The 24,482-nt window shown below is 40.6% G+C and overlaps 1 protein-coding gene across 1 annotated transcript in view; it reads right to left on the bottom strand.

The window, feature by feature from the left end:
• Window positions 1–7,193: 7,193 nt before the first annotated feature.
• Trim44 (tripartite motif containing 44) overlaps window positions 7,194–24,482 on the bottom strand; it is a 107,081-nt gene continuing 89,792 nt past the window's right edge. The window contains exon 5 of the mRNA XM_041678806.1: window positions 7,194–11,650. Within this exon, the coding sequence (XP_041534740.1) occupies window positions 11,623–11,650 (28 nt within the window). The 3' untranslated portion in view covers window positions 7,194–11,622. The remainder of the gene's footprint in view (window positions 11,651–24,482) is intronic.

The raw sequence follows: 24,482 nt of genomic DNA on the forward strand, positions 1-24,482 counted from the left end.
TGGTGGCACGAAACTTCACATAAAAACGAGGTGGCAAAAATGACTCCCAAGAACACCTCTTAGGGAAACAACCGTATGCGGTTGCAAGATAGACTTTGAAAGCCATTTGGAAGTGGGTGGGGCGAGACCCCAGGATAAGCTGGACTGACAACAGATGGTGGCTAAAAGGTCTTCTAAAAAGGGGTTAGAGCTTTTGATTCTGGGTGTGGTGTGCAGGTGGGGCATAGCTCCAGTGACAAACTCCTCACGCTGCCTCCATCCTTTCCTTTAAATAAATGTTGATCTAATATGGCAAGAACAGCAGTTTGGAGGGGCGCACAGTCACTTGTCTTCCCGATGTGCACATATTTCCTCTGGACTTGAACACACACTCTCCAGCGCCTCCCACCCACATGCTGCTGCCTGTCACACCGAAACTGTGTCTGAAGGTTCTCCCACGGCTTTAAGGATAACAATGCTAATGAAGACATGGGAAGAGTTAATGGCCAGTGTTGTTAGAAGCCAGATGACAACACCCCTTCCTCTTTTTTTTTTTTCCTTCTTCTTTGTGGTGTTGAGCACATGCTGGGCAAATACTCTACCATGCAGCCCCAAACTCTCATCTTTATAACTGTGCAATCAGGCTCCTGGTCCAGAAAACAGATGTAAACTCAAACTGGGGTAAAGGGGCCTGCCACCACCCTCAGCTTGCTTGGGATATTGGTAGAACCCTTAAACAGACCAGTGCTGTACTTTCTTGATACAAAATAAAACCCTAGACTGAAGCCTGAGAAAGAGTTTACCTGGGAGAGAATGGAAGATCCTCATCTTAGAAGACTCTACCTTATTTTAGGGGTATGGAGAAAGGCAAGGCTGCTGGAGACCACACAGTCCCTTGGAGGGAGAGTAAGGATGGGAGTTAGTTTTCTCAACTCTCTTCCTTGGTTTGCTAGGAGAAACAGGTGTCTGCTGGGGGTAGCACCTGATTCAGACATTCAGCATCATGAGATAGTATCTGGAGAAAGAGTGCATTTGAATGCTAGTCAGTCTATCCACAAAATGTCTGAATAGCTATTTGTGTGAGGCAATTTTGTTAGCCCTGGTAACACAGCAGCCAACAATCCAACCTTCACAGGCCTCAAAAGAATAAACGAATATATGATAATCTGAAGTACTTACAATAGATGTAACTGGATCCATGAAAGAGCCTGGAGGATCTCACGGCTGGACTGAGAAGTTGTGTGTGAGCTAACGTTAACGATCCGTTCCACCTATGTTTGTAAAGGGACTCCAGCGATAAGTGACTGTCAGTCCCGTGAGTAGTTATCAAAAGCTACCACTTCTAAAGGCTCACTGTGTGTTCCAGCACTGTACTAGTCCCTGTGCATCAACTACTTGTTTACTCCCTAAGTGAGGAAAGAACAAAGTCAGTACTAGACCCAAGACTGCATCGGAAACCCAGGCTCAGGAGCAAGCTTCACTTATTTCACGTTCCAAAGGCAAAAGACACACTTTGTTTTGTTTTTCTTAGCAATGCCACAGTAGTGTTATAAACAGCACTTCGTGTTAACAGGCCTCCCCCCACCATCCCCAAAACTCCAGGTCTAAATTTTGTTTTTCCTGTCACTCCATCACTCTTCATTCCACTCCCTGGAGACTCTTCCCCACTCACACACAAAGCCAATTACGCCACATTAGCCAAGGCTAGCTGTGTTTACAGAGAAGGGGAAGAGCATGTTTTTATGAGTAGAGATTCTGTTTTGCTATTGTTACCTCCGAGGGGAAATAGAAATACCTTTTCTGGGGCTAGGCAGTGTGTGTGGTTTGGGAGCCGAATTGACAAAGGGTGGGTCCACACCACACCTTATTTTCTCTTCTGTGAAAGGATCTTACCTAGTTTTTTTCTTCCAAACCAAATCCTCTTACTCTTGAACAATGACTCAAGCTGAAAAATTTCCCAAACATTTGAAACCTGAGAATTTGTGCCTGGAATCCTTGAAGTTCATGGCTTCCAGATGGAGAGACTGGAAGAAGGGGCAGAGCAGCGGAAGGAGGTGGGTGGATGACTGAACTCTGGATCACTTCTGACTTCCTTCTGCCATCTGACAGTGTGCCAGGCCTGAGGAGAGGCAGCCGTTGTCCCTCTGAGACTGTGCCAGGGATCATTAGGAAGTAAGTCATCGTGAAACTGTCTTCCGAGGGCAGTGATGGGCTTCGGCAGCACAGTATGAAAGAATGCCTATGGCTGGACCATCACTAAACACTCCACATGGATTTTTGTCATCAGCCCACAGGTGGTGTATCTGTAGCCACAAGTGGTAGACCCAAGGGCCTTCATTCTTTCCCCAGGTCTTGTCCTCTTGCCAGAGCTGGGGGAGGGCTTAGCAGACAGCGTTGAATAAATAACAGGCAAGTATAGCTTCAACAACCGTGGCTAGGTATGATTTTAATGGGAAGTTTTTCTTGGATCAGACAGGCCCTATCTTCCAGGGTAAATGGGTTCTAATTTACCTGTTAACACATAGAATTGGTTTAAGTGTTGAGAAAGTAACGTTTTTCTTTCATTTTTCCTCTTTTCTTGTTGATATTTTGTTTTTTGGAGGTGGGGTTCAGCTTATGTGAGCCCAGCCTGGACATGATCTCCTCTCTCCTCCTGTCATGAGTGGAACTGAGAGACAAGATGTGAAGTGACACAGAAAGACAAATACTGCCTTCTCATTCATAGGCAGGAACTAAAGAAATGACTCTCAGAGAAAGAGTGGAGCAGAGGAACTAGAGGCTGAAAGGACAGGGGATACAGACAGCTTGGGCACTGGGGACCAAAACACAGTTATTTAGGAGCAGTAAGTTTTGGTCTTTTGCATCACATAGGGGACGGTAGGTTAAACAATCTGCTGCCTATGTAACAGGAGAGAATGTCCACTTCTGTTGCTGTCAGGCTCATCTCTACCCCAAACCACTCTCCTCACGCTCCCACCACGACCACTTCTTAGGTGCACGCTTCTACTCTGGTTCTGGCCTCTTGGAACAGGCTGATTTTAATTCAAGGATATAGTCTTTACCTGGGTCCAAAAGGTCATTTAATGGTGGTTTGGGGGAAAATAGTAAGAAAAGTTACTTTCAGTTAACACTCCTCACCTCCAGATGTTGTAATAAAGTAGCAAGTAGCCAATAGGTTTATTTTTGGACTCAACATTGTCAAGACCAAGCAGAACAGTTGGCCCCTTCTGAACCTGATCTCTGTGTGGGGCACAGAAGTGCTTTAAGCGTCCATCCAGGCTTAGAGAATCAAGCAAGCAGAGAATTTTCTGCAGTGGCATGGCTGCAGACCTGTCTTACCCTGAGGTCTGAAGATATCACCTCTACAAGTTGAATGGTGCCCAGAATTTGCAGGCTTTTTTGGAGTATGATATGAATCTGGGACCTGGGCCAGATATTTTCATTGGGAAAATGTGGACAATTCCCACCTCCGTCCTTTTCTATTGCTGGCTATATGCTTCTAAAGTGAACTGGTATTTAATTTTTTCTGCTAAAAGTATACAAAATGCTGGTTGCAAAGAAATAATGAAAACCATTTATGTAAAAGGAAGATGGTGGATTAATATTACAGTGAAAGATAAAATTCTGATCACAAACACAGCAAAAATCTATAGAAAAATCCTTGCCTGTGTGCCAAATGCAATGAAACCGATTAACACACCACTTCTATACACAATCAGTACAGTGTGTGCCTTTATAGTCATGTGGGATTCACTGGACAGAAAGACAGTTCCACCTGAACGCTCCTGGAAGTTTTAAGAAAATCTTTGGGTCACCAGATCAGGAACAGGTTACCCCAAAGTCCTTAATGAGCCACGAGAAATGAATTGAATTTTCATTCCAGGTCTTAGTATATGTACTCCATCAGAATTAGAAGTCAAATACCCTTTGGCTCATGGCTCCAACATAGATAAAGTTCTCTAGGGAGGCAATGGCATCCAACTCCATGATCACTTTGCTTCTCAATTCTTTCTTCTCCTAGAACAACTAACCAACAGCATTCTAGGCTGGGATTGTGTTGACATTCGGGTTTATTCTTCTTGCAGCACAGATTGGAGAAGAATTGAAACTCTGCTATTACAGGTTAAATTGTGTTACACTCAATTTGCAGAGTGTCTAGTTCCTTTTTTTTTTTCTGGTACTTCTGATTTTGTTGTAATGACTATTGCCTAAAATAAATGGGCAATCGACAGAGGCTTAGGGATGCCTAAGTGATTTTTATAATAGCAATATTTGTTGTTGCAGAATTTGACCTGTATTCTGGTTATTGGTTTTATTCTTCACATTGAAAACTTGGCACTACTATTGTTCATGCCATTCTATGCAAAGCACTGCAGCGTGAAAGTCACTTACAAAGCTTGGGGAGAGCTCACGGCACAATGAAGCCTCAGCTAAGTGAATGCACATTTTGTTTAGTTAAATGTTCTGGATTGTCAATGGTTTATTCCTTTTAATCCCAAGGAGGTTTCTCTCCACCCCCATCTGTCATAAGCATTTAAAAACAGCTACTGTATAAATACTGACCATCTTTGGCATCTTTTGTGTACATGTGATGCTTAGTTATTATTTTGAATATGATACAATGAGATTCTTTTGATACTAAGTGTCCTCTATACAGTGAGTTTTGGAGTCCACTTGACATTTTATCTTCTCTATTGCTGTCACTCTCTTCCTTCCTTGAATTTGATTCCTCTGGAAGTCTGTTTCCCTTCCTTAAATTCAATCTTCTGCAGGCAGACTTGGAAACTAATCAAATATTTAGGATTGTGTGCCGAGTGAGAACAGAAGCTCTGGGCAGGTGCCTGATGTTTGGATGTATGGCCTCCCTTGCACATTTGCTTTCTGGTATTTATTTCCACTGGTAGAAGGCTTGGCTGCCTATTTCTTAGTTTTTAGTCATTTTTCAGTGGGTCGCACTTCTGCTAGGGTTTTCCCAGTTGTCTCAATTACTCATTCTCAAGTCATTTGTTTGGATTTTATGTTCAGGAACCACAAATAAATGAAGTTATCAGATGGCTGAAACTAGATGAATGAGCAGCAACTGAAACCTCAAATGGCATGAAGATTGTGGTCCTTTTTTATATGGCATATGCAGCCATCTCAGACACAGAACAGTAAAACAGCTTCTCTTGCCACCCTTTTCCAAGAACAGAAAGCAGGACTTCATCAAGCTGCTGGAGACATCCTCATGATGCTTCATTAGACTACAGGCTTTGTGTCAGAGCTGGCTGACACTGGAGAATCTAAGGTCGCAGTCAAAGCAGCCCTGATGCTGTCTTCTGGTGATTCCATTATTTATGGCCTTGAAATGAAGGAGGTAAGGCTAGTCTAATAGTATCCCTCCTTCCTAAAGCACAGCTCTTGGTCTGAAGAGGACTGCAGTATCTTTAGTCTTTTTCTCACTTGTTCTGTTTCTTAGCTGTATAAAGAAAGAGCTAAAAAAGGCTCAAGTTATTTGTCCAAGACTGACCTGCATGGAAGGTGTGCCAGGGGCAACATGATGTCTTTATCAATACCAGGTGGAGTCAGCAGAGCTAGGAGTGAAGAGTGGACACCATAGTCCGACAGCCTGGTTACTTAAATCCTGGCTCTCTGTTTATTAAAATAAACTTTGGTTATAGTACTTAAATCTCTAAATATGATCTCTGAGCAATAAAATGAGACCATAGTGTTAGTGCTTTGAGCATTAAATAAGGCAATGTGAAAAGCAACGAGGAGAGTCCCTGGCCCAGACAAAGAGATCACTAAATGGTAGCTATTACTGTTAACAAAATAAATGTTTAAACACTGGAAATTGCAATATTTAACAGACACTCAGTGTAGCCACTGAATGACTTCAGTCTTGTTTCTCATGGATTTGCTGCATCGTTGTTCTCTCTTGCTGAAAGGCTGGTAGCCTGACTTTCTGTTGAGCATATCTCACTCTGGCGCCTTGTGAAGAGCAGGAGAAAGTCCAGACAAGGTGCAATTTCACTTTTTTATGAGCCTAAAGGAAATGAGGCTACATGTAAGTGGAATCAAGAAACGATCAATTAAGAAAAAGGAGCGGTGTAAAGGAAAGATAATAAAATAAAGAAGGACCAGGGCAACGGGATGCGGTATTGAGGAGAAAGATAAAGTGAGCAGCAGGGCAGCGGGATGCGGTATTGAGGTACTGGCACCAGGATGCAAGGGTGAAGACCTTCCAATACACTGTGGTTTGAAATGCTGGAGACTACCAAGTGCTCTGGCGCCTGGCAATGCTACCCACTCAACCCCCAGCAGAGGAGGTGCCCTCAGCAACTGGGGAGGAAGTGGGACATAATGATTGCTCCAGGAGACAATCTTCTGCTCTGGGGCTTTAATCCAGCTCGGCTTATTGGGTGACCTTGTGAAGACCAGGAGATATTACAGACAAGATGCAGTTTCACTTTTTTTATGAATCTAAAGGAAATGAGACTACACATATGCAGAATCAAGAAATGATCAATTAATCAAAGTTCTCATAGTACCAGGTAGAATGACTTAATGAAGACACACTTGAGAAAAGGAAATTAGAGCAGGATTCACAAGTATCAGGTGGCTTTCAGGATTTTGAAACTTTAAGTTTTATGCTTTTGGGAAGGCTTGCATTTTCAGATCCGCATAGTTCTAGCATCTCTGATCTTCACATTTGGCTACTGAAGGCCTGAGCGCACGACTCCAGATTTCAGTACATCAGTTGGCCCAATGTGCAAAGCCAGCCTGAAATGAGTTTACTTACAATTTAATTCTCTCATCAATTATATTCAAATAGGTACCTTCAACGTTCCACGGGATGGCTCTGCTAGCTTAGCTATAATTTGCTCAAGGGTGCTGCTTAGTTTTTATTTCTAAAGAACATTTGTCACAGACTAAATTTTGATCTTACTTCTAGTTAATCAAAGTTGTAAAGTTGTAAGTGGTGTTTGAAAAGATCACAGGAGTAAATACCTTATAATCTATCCACATATCTAATTTAATCCAATCTAGGCACTGTTATAAATAATAAAATGCTCTGCCACCTTCCAGAAGTCTCCTAAGGAAGGCACTTTAGGAAGTCAGGAGTAAATTAGGTCCCCAAATCTAATAACACAAACACTATAGCTAAGCATGCATATCGTCATGAATATTTACACCTAGCAAGGGCCTTTGTGCACCACTCTGAGAGACAAATGGTATTTCCAGTAATAGTTTATTGATTTCCAAATGCACAGGGGCGCCAAGTCCGAACATCCTGGGATAGCAGTAAATCTCTCTTACAAAATAATTTACAGTATGAAAATGATATACTGAAACATTAACTGAGATATGTGATTCCCTTGAAAGATTGAGTGTTCCCTTGTTTAGTGTACAGGGAGGAAGGGGAAGATGACTAAGGAGGGAATGTGACTGTACACGAAAACAGGCAGAAGACAATGGATTCGTTGGTTCTACCCACTCACGCATTGTGGCCTGTCACTGTAAGAAGACTGGTCAGGTTTAACTTCCACAAAGTATAAATCACTGGTCCCCTCAAAGTCACATCAAGTCCAGTATGGACTCTGGCTGCTTCTCTGCACCTTCAAATGTCTTCATTTATTTTCACTTTCTTGTTCTGGCCCAAGTTCTGGTGTTTCTGATGAGTTCTCAGCCTCACATGGTAATGTGAGACCAAGTGATCCAAATGATCTGTTTTCTTGGCAAACAAACAGTTCCTATGGCTCTTGGAATTCCATAGGGTGAAGGCTTCAGAAACACTGCTACGTGAAGGCAGTGTCAGTAAGATCTGCAATCTCCCTTGTAGGCCTGTTCCCTTAGAGTAGGGCTGCACTTGATTTATAATGGGATTTCTGTCTTTAAAAACACAAACAAAAAAATCTAGATGACAGCCCACAGTAAACATGCAACCAATTATTTCCTGAAAAGCATGTACTGAACAGCTATTACACAAGAGTATTGTATCAGGAACAGCAGGACATTTTCTCTGTGGGGAGATAGGACTCCCTAGACCTCTGACTACTACAAGGTTATAAATTATACAGCTGTACACTCAGGCCCAAATGAAGTGACCAAAATGATCCAAGTCACCAAAATGACAGGGCATCTAAATTTTACATGTTATTAGACATGGTGGAAGGGGGCTGGGGTGCAATTTCCTTCCTGGCTGTCACCTTGGATCTGTTTTAAAAGTTGACACCTACCACTAAGGGCTCTTCTGGAAAGCCAGCACTCACTCCAATGATCTGGTATGGAGCTACAAGAAATCTTTGTGGTGGTATATAAGATCACCAGGGGCAGTTGTGAGTATCACTTAACCATTAAATAATAGTATGTGCATGTGTGTATAAATCTCTCTCTCATTTACACCCCCCCTCCACACACACACCAGGTAGGGAGTCCAAAGTCAGTGATTTGAATTGGCACCTTCTCACAGAGTACAGAATATGGTAGCTAAGTTTACTAAAATATGAGGATTTGCTTTTCTATAGCAATGAAGCAGGAGATATTGAAGACTATTGTCACCTTCACTATGTCTGAAAACTTTACCCTCTTGAAGGCCAAATCCCCTTTTGTTTCTTTTGTGGGGATGACACTGAAAGAAAATACTACTCAGCTTCTAGAAGGAAGCTCAAGTTAATAATGAGTACTTACAATGTCTCCTAACAAAGAGGAGTAAGGTTATCTTGATGTCTTTGAAAAATGGTTTATAATGTGAACGGGCATAACTGCACTGGGGAACTGAAATCTTTTCCTCTCTCTGGATTTGTAGGTGAGACATGGAATGGGGGCAGAGAGCTGATTGCAGAGAGGGGAGAGAATTCTGTGTTCAGAATGGTTCCAGCATTTCCTAGCAACTACAGACAAGAGACGAGTCCTCAGCACATTTACAGAGAGCCTGCCTCATAGCCTGTCCTCAGGTTACTTCCTTTTCCTGGCTGTCAGAGCTGAGAAGTCAAACATTTCTTGGAACTGTTCTCAAAAACTCAACATTCAGAAGGTTGCCAGGACTTGCTGTGGGTACCCAACTCATTTTTGGAGACATCCTTTACCTGAATCACTTAATGATTTCTCCTAGGGATCCGGGTCAACTCTGCTTTCCACAGTCAACCAGGACACACACAAATCTAACTCACACTGACCTGGAAGGCAAGAAGCTTCCTCATGAGGGGCACAAGGCCAAGCAGCAGGTCCTAGCTCTGAGGATGAAGCTGGCACCACTGCAGAAAGTATCCTAGTTCTTACACTGATAAATGCTGCCACGGAAACTTAGGGATCTGGGCAGGCAGAAGCTGCTGTGCTGTGTTTAATTTCCTGGTTAAAATCTTACCAGATGCTGGAGACAGCAGGAGCCCATAAGCAAATCTGAAACCCTTTCTAAAGAAACGGGAAAGCTTTCCTTGAGGATTCCAGACAGACGATAATTCATAGGAACAGGTTGGCAAATATTTTTATAGTTCTGTTTATAACCACTACATAAATGCTTGGATTTCCCAAATACTGATATAATAATAGCATGATTAGGTGTGAAAAGCCAATGATCTGTCCATTGGCAATACAAGGTCAACATGTAAAGATCAAACAATGATTACTGGGGAAAGACAACACAAGCTTCCAAAATCTGAAGTATTTTCAATCTTATGATTTTCTACATTTTTTCTAGAGTAGTTTTGGTCCTTTGTAAAGAATTTTTAAAACAGGATATCAATGGAGGTTGTTAACTCAGGGTGTATTAAATTCTTCAGTCTTTGCAGACAGATGGTAAAGGATCAAAATTGTCTAAGTTATTATCTACTAGCCACCAGTTTGTGAATGAATATATATACTAATTTTAAACTCCTCCCTCCCGACACCCTTATATGTGTAGTAAGCTAGGGTAATCCTAACCTAGAGCATACAGGCCTAGCAGTTTCCTGGCCTCAAAGGAATAAATCATTTTACAGCATGCACAGGATTGAACAATGATATAAATAGGACCCTACAGTAAGCATGTGCTGATTCTGCCTCAGAACTATCCTGTACACACATTAGCTGCCCCTTAAGCTTTGTGATAAGTATACAGGTTATAGGCAGGCAAGCAGGCAGGCAAGAAAAGGGGGATATCCCCCAAGGCAGACTCCTTGGATCTACCTCAGAGACACTGAAAGTCTAGAGCTTGATCAACAGCAACCGCAAGGTTGCTTGAATACAATTCAAACAGAATCTCAGTGTTCACATGGAAATACCACACAAGCAGAGGGAGGGAACACACTGTCCACCTGTAAACGAGCATTACCTTCCAAGTCTCCTACCTTGTATCTCTACAGTGTAAGTGTATGAACAGTCTCTTCTCTAACAACTGTTTGTTCTATTACAACACAATGTCATCCCCTGGCTTTAAATCATTTGGTAAGAAAAACTCATGTCTCGAGAAGATGTGTGTGTGTGTGTGTGTGTGTGTGTGTGTGAGCTTGCAGTTGGGTATCTCTCAATACACCACTGCTTCCTTGACCCTGAAAAGTGTGGTTGTAAGAACTGTGACCTGGAAATTGGAGAAGGCCAAGAAATGCAGCTCTGGGGCATGCCTGCTCATGCTACATGGGAGGGGAGAGCTGGGGTGCGGGAGGTGAACTGAAGGCCTGCTGCAGGGAGAAGGAGGATTCCAATTGTAGGAAAGAGAGGGAATGTTTGCTGGCAGATGGATCTGAATCCAAGCCAGCCAGCAAGTGGCATGGATTCTCATCACAGTGCACTGAAGCCACCTTAGGCTAACCTGGGGGTGGAACTGGTAAATTTTACAGTGACAATTCCCACCTGGCGATATACATGCTAGTCTTCTATTTTGTGACAGACATAGTAGTCCATACAGCTAGCCCAAGAATTCAGGTTCTATCAGACACTTTAGTGACAATTTGGAAAATTTGGGCAATCTGAATTCTGAAACACTGATTTCAACTTTTAATCAGATTTCTTTGTTCTTTTCCCATCACACTCCTTAAAGTCATTTTCTTACTACCTCTTCAATCACTTTTCCCATTTCCTCAGCACTGAATTATGAATCTGAAGTCCTAGATAATACCATATACTAAAAATATCTTCTTTCTAGCTCTGGACTCTTTTTTCAACCCCATGTTCCACCCAGTTGCTCTAATGCCTTTCACAAAGGCAGGACTGCACTATGAGAAACTGTCTAAGGAGCCAGTGCGGCCCTGCTTGGCCACATTTGCTGTAAGCTTCAGTACAAACCAAGTGGGTTTTCTGTTTGCAGGTACGGAAAAAACTTATTTCCTTTCAAGATATTCTAGAACCTTCCTTAGAAAGTGATACTGTTGACTTGCACAATATTCCAGGGGCTGGCTTTCCTGAGTAAGTAAGTTCAAAAGCAGCCTTTGGGGAGTTGCCTGAAGAGCCTCCAAGTTGATCAAAGGGGCTCTTCCCATGACCTACCACAAGAGAACAAGAAGCCCACAGTCAGTACTCATAAAACTTGTTGTCTCTTGGCGACGTGTGTGCCTGCTGTGGATCTGGGGACATATCCAGTGGAAGAAGTTTGTTGCCAGGCAGCTTTCACAGATATCAGAAGCCATTACATACACGCTGTCACATACACACGGGGAAGGGGTGTTTTCCACGAGGAATGGTTCGTCTTCATGTGTCCTCTTCTTCACTGGCACCACTAAGAAAGAAAGGGAGAGGCAGGTGAGTTCAGACATCAACCACAGGAAGGGAGGCAAGACAATATACAGGCTGATGATCTCGTGCTACTGGTCAGTAGAGCAATAGGAAGTGCCTTAGTTTTTTTGATTTCTGATTTCTAAATTTAACTATAGTGATCATGAAAATTAAAAACTTACTATCTTAGGTTGTGAAAGGATCAAATTAGAACATGTGTAAAATATACAGTACCCAGTATACTGTGATTAAGTAAAGAAGAGGCATCACGAGACTTAGAATTTTAATGAGCAAAATAAACTGCTGGCAGAAATCAGGAGTTTGATTTCCTTTAGGTGTTAGGCCACCTATTATTAGGTCAGAAAAATAAGAAGCAGCAATTAATGGCATTCTGCCCTGGTGGAGCCAATGTCTTGCCCATGCCACAAAGTTAAGTCTCCAGAAAGTACTCTACCTCATCAGGACACCGGATCATTCTCTGTGTACCCTCTCTCCTTCCCTCCTATCACATTCTATAGTTTGGTATTTATTCTCATCCCCCTTCTACTTAAGTAAATAAGGGCAGCATTAATACTATTTTACCAATGACTACACATCTAGAAGTTGTACAATGAACACAAAAAAGTGCTCAATAAAATGACTTTGGAAGTCACAACAGAAAGGGTGGGAGGAACTGATGCAACCAGAAGATTCCAGGGTCAGTGTTTCAGTGCCAAAACCAAGTGCACAGTTCCAAAGGTACAGCTACTACTTCAGTTGCTCGGATGTAAGCACTACTGGTTCTGGGAAAAGGCAGCAGGGGTGAGCACCTTTACAGAAAGGCAAAAGCAGCAGACCTGCCTTGGCACTCTTCATTCACTTCTAGAGGTCACTGATTCAAACACGGACAAGAGACAACTTGATCTTCTGCTACTGAACCTGAACACAGAAATATCATGACCCAGAACTTGGCTGTTCACCCAGTCTTTCTATTATTCCTCACTACAATCCCAGGATATTGGAATTATTATTTTCTATATTGCCCAGAAAGTGAAGCTTGGTGAGATTAAGAACCTAGAGTTCTTTGAGATCAAGGTTTAATTTTGGCTGGAAGTCCAAAGTTTCAAGCTGGTAGAGACAGAAATGGTTTATAATGTATTAGCTTCCAGCTATGACCTAGAAAGTTCTCAGAAAGGATTACCTTTGTCTACATAAATCTGTGCTCTTTGTTTCCATCTGGAGAAAGAGTTGAGAGAAAATATTCTAGCAGTGGGGTTCTAGTACTTCCAAGGTACAAACATTTAAGACATGGGCCTACATATTAAGGGGAGTGTGCTCTAGAAGCCGGAAGAGTCAAGGCAGTAACACGCCACACCAGAATTCTGTCCTACTTGTTTCCTATTGGCTGTCCAGTCATGAGATAAAGGGTGCGTGTAGGCAGGGCTGACCAGAGGACTGCCATTAGAGCAGTATTTGGTGGCATCTGTCCCAAAGGGAACAAAGGGTCTTTTATGAAAAGACTGTAGCCAGAATCAAAGCACAGATAAAACTGGCCCCATATTTTCCCCCTTGTATTGAGAGCAAGCTCTTTTTGTTTCTCTGCCAGCCTTCCTTCTAATATGAGAGGACTGATGGTGACTGTGCCCTTTCCTTAAGCTGCAGTTCACTTTCCAGCATTCTTGAGATAAAGCACTCATGAACCTACTGAAATTCATTCAAGAGTTTTGTCTATGTGTCCCTTTGTCTGAGAAAGGCCATAATTTTCATCATAGTTTCAAAGACGTCAACAACCCCAACCTCAAACTAAGAATATCAAATCATACGCAATTTCTTTTCAGTTTGATACAGGGTTTCTCTGTGTAGCCCTGGCTATCCTGAAACATCTAGACCAGGCTGGCCTTGAACTCCGAGATCCACCTGCCTCTGCCTCTCAAGTGCCGGGATAAAAGGTGTGCACCACCGCCTAGATCAGTGTTCAGGTTTTTACTATAAAACTGTATAAAACTTGGAGTAGTTCAGGGAAAAGGTCTTTGCTGACAAAATCTATTCTCATTACCCCAAGAGAGATCTGTTCCTGGGCCTGAAAGATAAGATTCTCTCACTGTTTAGAGCAGGAGACCCTGTGATTCTGATATACCATTTATTGATTTCTTCAACTGCTAAATATTTACTGATTGTCTACTGTGTGTTAGGCTGGATGTCACAGTAGTCCCCCACACAGATGCCACAGCTCTGGTGTGATGGGGGCTCAGGAGATATTTTGTTTTTAAAGAAAAAAAAAGCATATTTTCATAAAACAACCTGTTTCTCATGATAATAATAAAAAGAAATGTGTAGCACAGGTACCCAGTTGGTATATGAGGTCTCTTCTGGTGGGTTACTCATCGTGAGAGGCATCTCCTTTCTTTTCCATTCTGCTTTCACTTATTACATGAGCATATGTTCAAACGACCTTATCTGAAATGCCTTAAAATCTCCATGGTTCCTCTCCAGGTACCCATCTGCTTCCACAGAAACACCTACTTGTCATACAGAGATCTACAACTGGACTGGGGATTGCAGGTTACAGAGATCTTTTAAGGGGTCTGTTTAATGTATCAATTTCTAATGAATGAGGGGCATCAGGCAGACAGCCATTCTCTTCATTCTACTGAGGTCTTTAAGAAGTGGGTACCATTAAACAATGTCCCAAGGTCATGGAACTGTTGAGGGTTAAATTCTTAGTGAATCTCACTTTCACAGGCTAGTGCTACATATCTTGCAGTGTTTACAGACATACTTTTTATATACACATGATTAAAGGAGTTGTACCCTTCTTTTAAAAATGAAAATTCAAAATTTGTCTTCTAACGTTCCCTCAATACCTTTGTTTTGGCACCTGAAAACAATTATATTTTAGATTAAACATGTTATTTCTAAATTTCCTTCAGATAGTTGAGATGAAAACAGTTTTTAAAAATGTGTATGTGGGGTGTGTGTATGCCTCTGTGTGTGTTTCTGTGTAATCATGGAGGCCAGAGGTTGATGTCGGGTGTCTACCTCTATAAATCTCCACTTTATTTTTGAGACAGTTTTACACGGAACCCAAAGCTTACCATTTCAACTAGAATAAATGTCAGCAAGCCTATGACATCTGCCTGTCACCACTCATCCCCCAATACTTGGGCGATAGACATGAAATGTCAACACAGTTTTTATGTGAGCTCTGAGTGTCCGAATTTAGGTCCCCCTGCATTTGCTGGTCCTCATGCATTGAACTATCTTCCTGGATAGGTTTACATATCTTTTTACTGAATGACAACTTCAAAGCTAAGGAAATACAGGGATTGAACATAAAGTTTCATGGCTCTGACCATTCTAAGCAGGTTTCTAGAAAAATTGTTCCTTGTCAATGCTGGTAATAGTAGGGCACTGAGTACCGTGGATTAGTTAGGAGGCTTCTGCTCATTGACTGGTCTGGATTGAAGGTAGCTGATTTAGAAATAGTAGTCTTAAAGCTGTAGTGAACATTCCCTGGTGTATATAACGACTTTCCAGGGATGACTTGCGTATGGATAAGCATTAGAACAATTTGCAAGTCTTTAATTTCTATGTATCTTCTTTCCTAAAAGTGATAATCTCAAGAACATGGGGTACAGGTTTTCTTTGTAGCCAGGTCCATTTTCAAAATCTCACTCCCACTTGAGGAAAGATATACACACCTGTCTACACACTGCATTGCAGAGGTTTTAAAGAGATCCCATGAAAGCAGGGTAAGAAATAGTAAGACATTATTCTCTATTACATCTATATAAGGCAATAGCTTATCTCTATGTTTTACTAAGATTTAAACTCAGAAGACCGCTGTCACAAAGTACTAGTATGTTTATTTGAATTGGATATAAATGAAATCAAATCTAACAGAAAGTGAGTGTGATTTGGCTGGCTAATTTGAGTGTAAGAAATGGATCTGTCAATTAGATTATACAGTGAATATTGTCTGTAAATTTAATAAGTTTGTGATGCCAGTTTTGGCAAAAGCATACATAAAATGAGATGGACACTACATGATAACGAGCAGTCATATCCTTTCTAATTAGCTATACTTGACCCAAAACTTAAGGAATTAACTTAAAGGAGGGCAAGGAGGCACACATTTTTTCCTATATTTAAGGGATGCAAAACCAGAACATTTAACTACAGGAACTAGGAGCACCTAAATTCCAAATGGGATGGTGGTGTGAGATTTAGCAGCTCTCTGTCTAGGGTCAGGGTCTGTGGGAACAGAATGGGGCCAAGGAGTCCCAGGTAGTGTAATGAATGCTGTGTCCTCTTCTAAGACTTGGGCATACTGAGATAGCCCTGCTATTTGCTGTGGCACCTATAGATGTAAGCTGGGAGAAGATACAAGGCCCAGTCACACTCAACCCCAACCACCTACTGAAAGAAGATTGCCATGCAGGAGATAATCCTGACAAATCCATACAGACAGGTGGCTCAGCTTTGCAGCTTGTCCTCAGAGTTGAAGGGGTTTGAGAGGAAGTTAGTATGTGTATGGTAGGCACTCTGAGATCACAAACGTCATAGTTTCTGTCCCTATGCAGATAATGCACTTATTGTGATTGGTACTGCTTGTTCATCACCACTGAGTTCACGGCCACTTACTAATTAACCATTGCTCTAAAAGAATTATTCAACTCAAGAGAATAGAGAAATTAAGAGATATTAACACTGAGGAGGGAAAAGGAAGGAAGAAGGCTAGATTTAGTATTTTTTTTTTTAAATTAGACCACATAGGCACTGCACAAAAATCTAACTGGGAAGCCCTGAGCTTTCAGTATTTCAGTAGTTCTAGTAAGTATGTCAGCTGTGTGTGGGGGCAGGCGTGGGGCGGGATGGACCACACACTCTGATCCAGGAGCTTTCCTCCATGCCTCACTTGCCCCTACAGCCTGGGCAGAAAGGAACCGGAGCTGTTGTGCTGTTAAGTATGGGAACTTACTAGTCTTAACCTGGGGAGCAGGTTAGGTATAAATATAAAAGAAAGCAAAATGTTCTTAGATGTCATGGGTCTAAAAAGTGTACGAGAAGACTGACATTCAAGTTCAGGTTCTGCTATGTGATTCTGGAACATTTTCTCATTTGAGAGAGTGGAATAGCCTGAGTGATAAATATAATTTAGGAAAACTCCAAAACAGATAAAGCTAAGCTCCTCTCCAAATTAAGCCCTTTTGAGTTAATTAACTGGCTCTTATTTGTAGGGCTTTTCTACTCTCATGCCCCTCCCCTTTCCACCTTTTCTATCCATCCTGAAGGCTGGTCAAGTTCTACCATCTGTTTTCCTAGCTGGGCCCAAACACTGGGTTAATCAGTACCTAGAACAGCCTGAAGAATAAGCTCTGATCTCAGCAAAAGCTTCATGATTTCTACTTCTCTGGTGGTTCTTTAGAAAGGAAGGCTTTTGACTGCCAACATCAAACTAAATGGAGAGAAACTGACAGTGATCCCACTGAAATCTGGAACAAGACAAGGTTGTCCACTCTCTCCGTATCTATTTAATATAGTTCTTGTGGTCCTAGCTAGAGCTATAAGACAACAAAAAGATATCAAAGGGATACAAATCGGAAAAGTAATCAAACTCTCACTATCTGCTGATACGATAGTTTACATAAGCAACCCAAAAAATTCTACCAAGGAACTTCTAACTCATAAATACTTTCAGTAATGTATCAGGATACAAGATTAACTAAAAAAAAAAAAATCAGTAGCCCTCCTGTACACAGATGATAAATGGGCTGAGAAAGAAATCAGAGAAACATCACCCTTCACAATAGCCACAAATAACATAAAATATCTTGGAGTAACTCTAACCAAACAAGTGGAAGACTTGTATGACAAGAACTTTAAATCTTTGAAGAAAGAAACTAAAGAAGACACCAGAAAGTGGAAAGATGTCCCATGCTCTTGGGTAGGTAGAATTAACATACTAAAAATGGCAATCTTACCAAAAGCAATCTACATATTCAATACAATGTCTATCAAAATCCCAGCAAAATTCTTCACAGACCTCAAAAGAACAGCACTCAAGTTCATATGGAAAAGCAAAAAAGTCCAATAAAGGAACTTCTGGAAGCATCACAATCCCTGACTTCAAACTCTACTACAGAGCTACTGTACTGAAAACAGCCTGGTATTGGCATAAAAACAGACAGGAGGACCAATGGAACCAAATAGAAGATCCAGATATTAATCCATACACTTTCAAACGCCTGATTTTTGACAAGCAACAAATATCAAATGGAAAAAAGAAAGCATATTTAACAAATGGTGCTGGCATAACTGGATGTCAACATGAAGAATGAAAATAGACCCATAACTATCACCATGCACAAAACTCAAGTCCAAATGGATCAAAGACCTCAACATAAAGCCAGCCACACTGAACCTCATAAAAGAGAATGTAGGAAATACACTTGAACACATTGGCACTAAAGACCACTTCCTAAATATAACCCCAGTAGCATAGACACTGAGAGAAACAATTAATAAATGGGGTCTCCTGAAACTGAAAAGCTTCTGTAAAGCCAAGGACACAGCCAGCAAGACAAAAAGACAGCCTACAGAATGGGAAAAGATCTTCACCAACCCCACCTCAGACAGAGGTCTGATCTCCAAAATATACAAAGAACTCAAGAAACCGGTCATCAAAAGAACACATAATCCAATAAAAAAAATAGAGTACAGACCTAAACAGAGAACTCTCAACAGAAAATCTAAAATGGCTGAAAGACACTTATGGAAATGTTCAACATCCTTAGTCATCAGAGAAATGCAAATCAAAACAACTCTGAGATTCCATCTTACACCTGTAAGAATGGCCAAGATCCAAAACACTGATGACAGCTTATTTTGGAGAGGATATGGGGTAAGAGGACCACTCCTGCATCGCTGGTGAGAGTGCGAGCTGGTACGCCCCTTTGGATATTAGTGTGGTGATTTCTTAGAAAATTAGGAAACAACCTTCCTCAAGACCCAGCAACCACTTTTGAGTATATATCCAAAGGATGCTCAACCGGGTCACAAGGACATGTGCTCAACTATGTTCATAGCAGCATTGTTTGTCATAGCCAGAACCTGGAAACAATCTAAATGCCCCTCAACCAAAAAATGGATAAGGAAAATGTGGTACATTTACACAAGGGAGTACTACTCAGCAGAAAAAATAATGGCATCTTGAAATTTGCAAGCAAATGAATGGAGCCAGAAAACATCATTTTGAGTGAGGTAACCCAGAAAGACATGTATGTACTCACTCATAAGTGGTTTTTAAACATAAAGCAAAGAAAACCAGCCCACAAATCACAATCCCAGAGAACCAAACAACAATGAGGACCCTAAGAGAGATATATATGGATGTAATCTACATTGGAAATAGAAAAAGACAAGATCTCCTGAGTAAATTGGGAACATGGGGACCTTGGGAGGGGGTTGAAGGGGAGGGGAAAGGCAGGGAGGGGAGCAGAGAAAAATGTAGAACTCAATAAAAAAATCAATAAAAAATACATATGTGTGTGTGTATATATATATATATGTATATATATATATATATATATATTAAAAAAGAAAGTAAGGCTTTGCTTCAGCCTCACTCACCTTCCTTTGCAAGTCATGGTAAAGACAAGGAAAAGGGCTCTTCTTTCTCTAGATTACATCATGATTTATATTTTAAGTCTTCTCTCCTTTGATAACTTTGATTTACAAAAGCCTGACTTAATGGCCCATAAGCAATTTATATTCATAGCATTTATAACAGTAACTTCTAGTACTGGATCTCCATTCTGCAGGTAAGAATTGATGTGCTGTGGCTGGAGAGATGGCTCAGTAGTTAAGAGCATTGGCTGCTCCTCCAGGACTCAATAATCCACATGGTGGCTCATAACAATTTATAATTTCAGTTCCAAGGGTCCAATACGCTTTCCTGGCCTCTGAAACTACCAGGCAGTACACAGAAAAACATGCAGGCAAAACATGCACACAAAGAAAATAAAAGGCAATAAATCTTTTTTTTTTTTTTTTTTTTTTTGGTTTTTCGAGACAGGGTTTCTCTGTGGTTTTGGAGCCTGTCCTGGAACTAGCTCTTGTAGACCAGGCTGGTCTCGAACTCACAGAGATCCACCTGACTCTGCCTCCCAAGTGCTGGGATTAAAGGCGTGTGCCACCACCGCCCGGCAAGGCAATAAATCTTTAAAAAAAAAGAATTGGTGCCAGGCAGTAGTAGTACAAGCTTTTAACCTTAGCACTCGGGAGGCAGAGACAAGTGGATCTCTTAAAGTTTGAGGCGAGCTTTGTCTGCGGAGCAAGTTCCAGGACCGGCTCCAAAAAGCTACAGAGAAACCCTGTCTCGAAAAACAAACCAAGCTAGCCAACCAACCAACCAACCAACCAACCAAAAGAATTGATATTCTATTATAGATTCTGGTAGGTATCGTCTCTATTTTACAGAAGAGAAAACTGAGGTTCAAGGATGTTACATAATTTATTTGTACAAGGTTCACAGCTTGTAAATGAGAGATCTAGGTGAAATAATCAACTTCAGGAATCACATCAAACTCAGTAAAGAGGCGAGTTTAACTCCTTGTTTCCCAGCCTTAAAACAAGTAGTGGTGATTTAAGATTTTTTAGATATTTTTAACATTTAAAAAATGGGACAATAATGCCCACCATCAAGTTTTGTGGTGGAATAAAAGTGTGCATTGCTTTTCTAATATATAAAAGAAAAGCCAGGTAAGGAGGCCTATAGAAATATAGACCCCCCCCCAAAAAAAAAAGAAAAAAAAGAAATATAGACCCAGTTTGTCTCGCAGCCCCACAGCTGCCATTTGGTCTCAGATCTATTTAGAGTCCGAGTGTAGCTTCTGAGCAAGTGTCAAGTTTGATCACTATGAACATAGAAGGTGATGTTCCTCACACTTACAAGTGTGCACAAAGTCCTGCTTCTCTGGAAGAATACAAGCCTTTCAGCCAGTGTCCTGCTACAGGGAGGTAAATGAATGGAAGTAACAGACAGGCTCCTTAGCCTGCCAATACCACATCTGCTTTAAAACTCCCTTCTTAAGAGCTGAATCCTTGGGGGGCTGGAGAGATGGCTCAGAGGTTAAGAGTACTGCCTGCTCTTCCAAAGGTCCTGAGTTCAATTCCCAGCAACCACATGGTGGCTCACAACCATCTGTAATGAGTTCTGGTGCCCTCTTCTGGTCTGCAGGCATACACACAGACAGAATAATATATACATAATAAATATATAAATAAATATTAAAAAAAAAAAGAACTGAATCCTTTGTTGTTGCCAGATTAAGAACTGGTTACTTCTAGCCACCCCCCCCAGAAAAAAAAAGAAAAAAGTAATAAGAAATAAAAATCAAAATATAATTTTTGAATATCTTTTACTTTCTATACTAAATGGGTACTACTTCTATGAAAAAGAAAACTTTCTATAGAACCATACACCAGGGATAATCCCCACGAATACACTGAAATGTATTTGCACCTATCTTTTCTATGCATGTACAAAATACATACCTAGCTTTCATAAAATTGGCTTATACTTTCTAAGCTCATTTGTAACCTACTTTTTCCATTCAAGTCAGTCACGAACATTTTTCCTCATCAAGAAATGTATTTCTTTAAGATTATGAGTCATGATTGAATCACATATAATTAGAATACCAAATATTGGATACTTGAAGGATTTCTACCTTTTCACTATTTCCCATATTTCTGTGACATACATCAATGCAGATGAATCATCCTTAATAATTTCCAAAGAAAAATGTCAGAAGGGAAACTCCTGGATCAAAAGGTATTATTTGTACTCTTAAAATAACTTTAAATTTTAGAAAACTCTAGATTAACAAAAGAAATTATGCTTGGTTCTCCCTATTGTCAACAAGAAATGATTCTTCACTTGTTGTCATTTACTGTGCTAGGGAACCACATTTAATGGTCTCCATTCCCGGGGTTTCTGGTTATTGCTATAGCTACTCTTGATGATATAGTACTGCTTAGATATTTTGTAAGACATTCTTAAGTTGGGATTTGTTAAATGTCTTGCTCATGGTTACAGGGTTTGGAAGGAAGATCACAGAGCTAAAGTGCAACCATGTGCTATCAAGGGTTTAAGTTCAATATAACTTCACACTGTTAATTGTCAAATTTTTCAGAGTACTTACTCTTTTCCCATTTCACATAGTGTACTGTTTCGAAGAAAGTTATGATAAATAGCCCAAACTTGCTTCCTTTCTCCTTGAAGAGTATATACATAAATCATCTGAAATATTTTTGAACATAAGATTTGTTTCTTCTTCCTTTACTCACCTATTCAGTCATTTAACCAGTATAGACTCCTGGGCATTAATTTTATACTTGGGGTTATAATCTAAAATTATTCTGCTGTTCAGCTTTGGCCTTTGGAGTACTTTTAGTTAGTTCCCTTGACATTTCTTCACCAATGTGAATTTTTTTGGCTTGCTTTTGAGCTCTTTCTCTCTTTAAGGTATTACAAGGTCCTCCAGGCTTGTCTTATGTTTTCCCCACATCTTAGAATCAGTCATTTCTTCAACAAGACAAGGATATATGTTTCTAAAGGCTCTTGATACCTTATTGTTAAAATGTATGGAAAAAATCGTTGTGTGCTGATTTATAATCATTACTTATACAGAGATGAGATGCCCATTTTCCCTACACCTCTGCCACAAACAGGATGGTTTCAAAGTGTATGCAGGAAACTGAACTAGCGCAGAAATAAGAGTGTCGCCTGTGTGTGCATGTGTCTCTAAGAGGCAAATGCCAGGAGAGCAGTTAGGTTTTCCTTTTTGCTGCCATTATATTGGCTGTTTGCAACCTTCCTTCCTTCCCAACACTTCCCATCTCACATCCCTACTGATCTCCTGCAGAGAGAACTGAAAGGAACCTTTCATACCCTGTATTAGGGCCCATGCAACTCTAGGGGGAGGAGAAGGAGAATGAGAAGGAGGAGAAGGAGAAGGAGAAAATAGCCTAAAGGTTTGCCTTCCCTGTTTCCCATACCTTCAGGAAATCACCTGACCTAGTTTCCTCATCTTCTCTTGGCATATGAATAATAGAAACCAAATCTCTCAAGCAGTTTCCTTAAAAAAAAAAACATCTTAGACATAAAATTAAATAATATCTGGGGCTTCAAATCTGTTGCCCCAAGCTGCAAGATCTTGCAAGTAACCAAGAGAGAGGGGAAAAGGATCAATAAATAAATGTACTTGACACTAATCTCATCTCTATATGAAAAGGTATATGTGTGTGTTCACATTATTTCAATAGCTAGAGTCTCATGATGACTGTGGGATAAGGTGTGAAATATGAAGACCATTATAAGTTAGAAGAACTACAACTCTTAAAAAACTAATGCTACTTCTCTTGTGGCTAAGAATTATGAATGCTGACTTAGGAGTTAAAATGAAGAACCATCCTGCCCCCATCTTAAACTTAAAGCCATCTTATAGTAAAGACAAACCATGCTCATCCCTATTTATGATTAAACGTCTGTTTTTCAAGGATTGGGCTATGTCTTACCTGTAACCTAACTACAAATGGTTCTGCACTGCATGCTCATGACAGTCATTGTTTCAAAGAATTGTTTATAACAACCTTGTAAACCTTTATTTCAAAGGATTATATGACCAACCAGTGACTACCTGTTATGCCCACCTTGTAATCATGTCTTTGTTTCAGGAGGTTGTTAGGACTAATTGTTATGCTTATGTTCCTGTAACCCTGCCTGTTTTGCCCACCAAATCATCCATTTGGAAACCCCGTATGTCTAAGCCTTGTCTTCCTCACATCCAATGCTGACCTCTTGAACCCTGCCTTAGAAAGAGGCAGCCCATGTACATGAATAAAAACCTTACTATAATTAATTGCTTTCTTTAATTAATTTGGCCATGATGATTTGGGTAAGTGGTCTTTCTCCTTCCATCTTTGTTTGGAATTAACAAAACATCTGGTTTTGAGTCACATTTCTACCATTTAGCACAAAAGGCTTTTGAATTCTGTGCTTTTAATTGAAAAAGGAGAACAAATTAGTAACTAGTTTCTTTAAAGAGTTGCTAAAAGGAGTTATATATGTGTGTGTGTATAGATATATATGTATATATCACATTAATATATATATTCTTTCTCTAGACTATATCACTATAGATACAGTACATGCACATACACAAAGAGTATACATTCACTCACATGGTATAATATATGGCACACACATATTTTGGAGTTACAAATGAATACATAATGATCAAAATGACCCTATAAAGTATGAATGTTCTGAGAAACTCCCTAGCAGACTATGGGTCACTTGTCGGTCCTAGAGACATTGTCCAAGAATCTCACATGTTGTTAATAGTTTGTCGCTACAGGTAAACAAAGAGCCCGTTTTCTTTTCTAATTGTCACTCGAATAATGAGGTGTATATAACCACTCCAACATCAAATGTGGATCAGAACGCTGTATGATAAACAATGATTGCTTTTATAAAACACAGTTTTGCTGGTAAAGGGCAGGTCTGGACAATGGATTGGTAAAACTGTTATCACTGAGGACTGTCTTAGTTACTTTTCTACTGCTGTGATAAAACAGCATGACCAAGGCAACTTACAGAAGAAAGCATTTAGGGGGCTTACAATTATGGAGGGTTAAAGTTTATGACCACCATGGTGAGAATCATGGCCAGCAGGCAGACAGGCAAGCATAGTACTGAAGCACTACCTATAAGCAGAACTAAACGGGAATGGCATGAACTTCTGAAACCTACATGCACTGGAACTGTGGCTGTGACTAAGTAGTAGAAA

This window comes from Microtus oregoni, unplaced genomic scaffold, assembly GCF_018167655.1.
Source record: "Microtus oregoni isolate MIOR12 unplaced genomic scaffold, Mior012 000031F_ref0000149, whole genome shotgun sequence".
NCBI classification, from domain to species: domain Eukaryota; kingdom Metazoa; phylum Chordata; class Mammalia; order Rodentia; family Cricetidae; genus Microtus; species Microtus oregoni.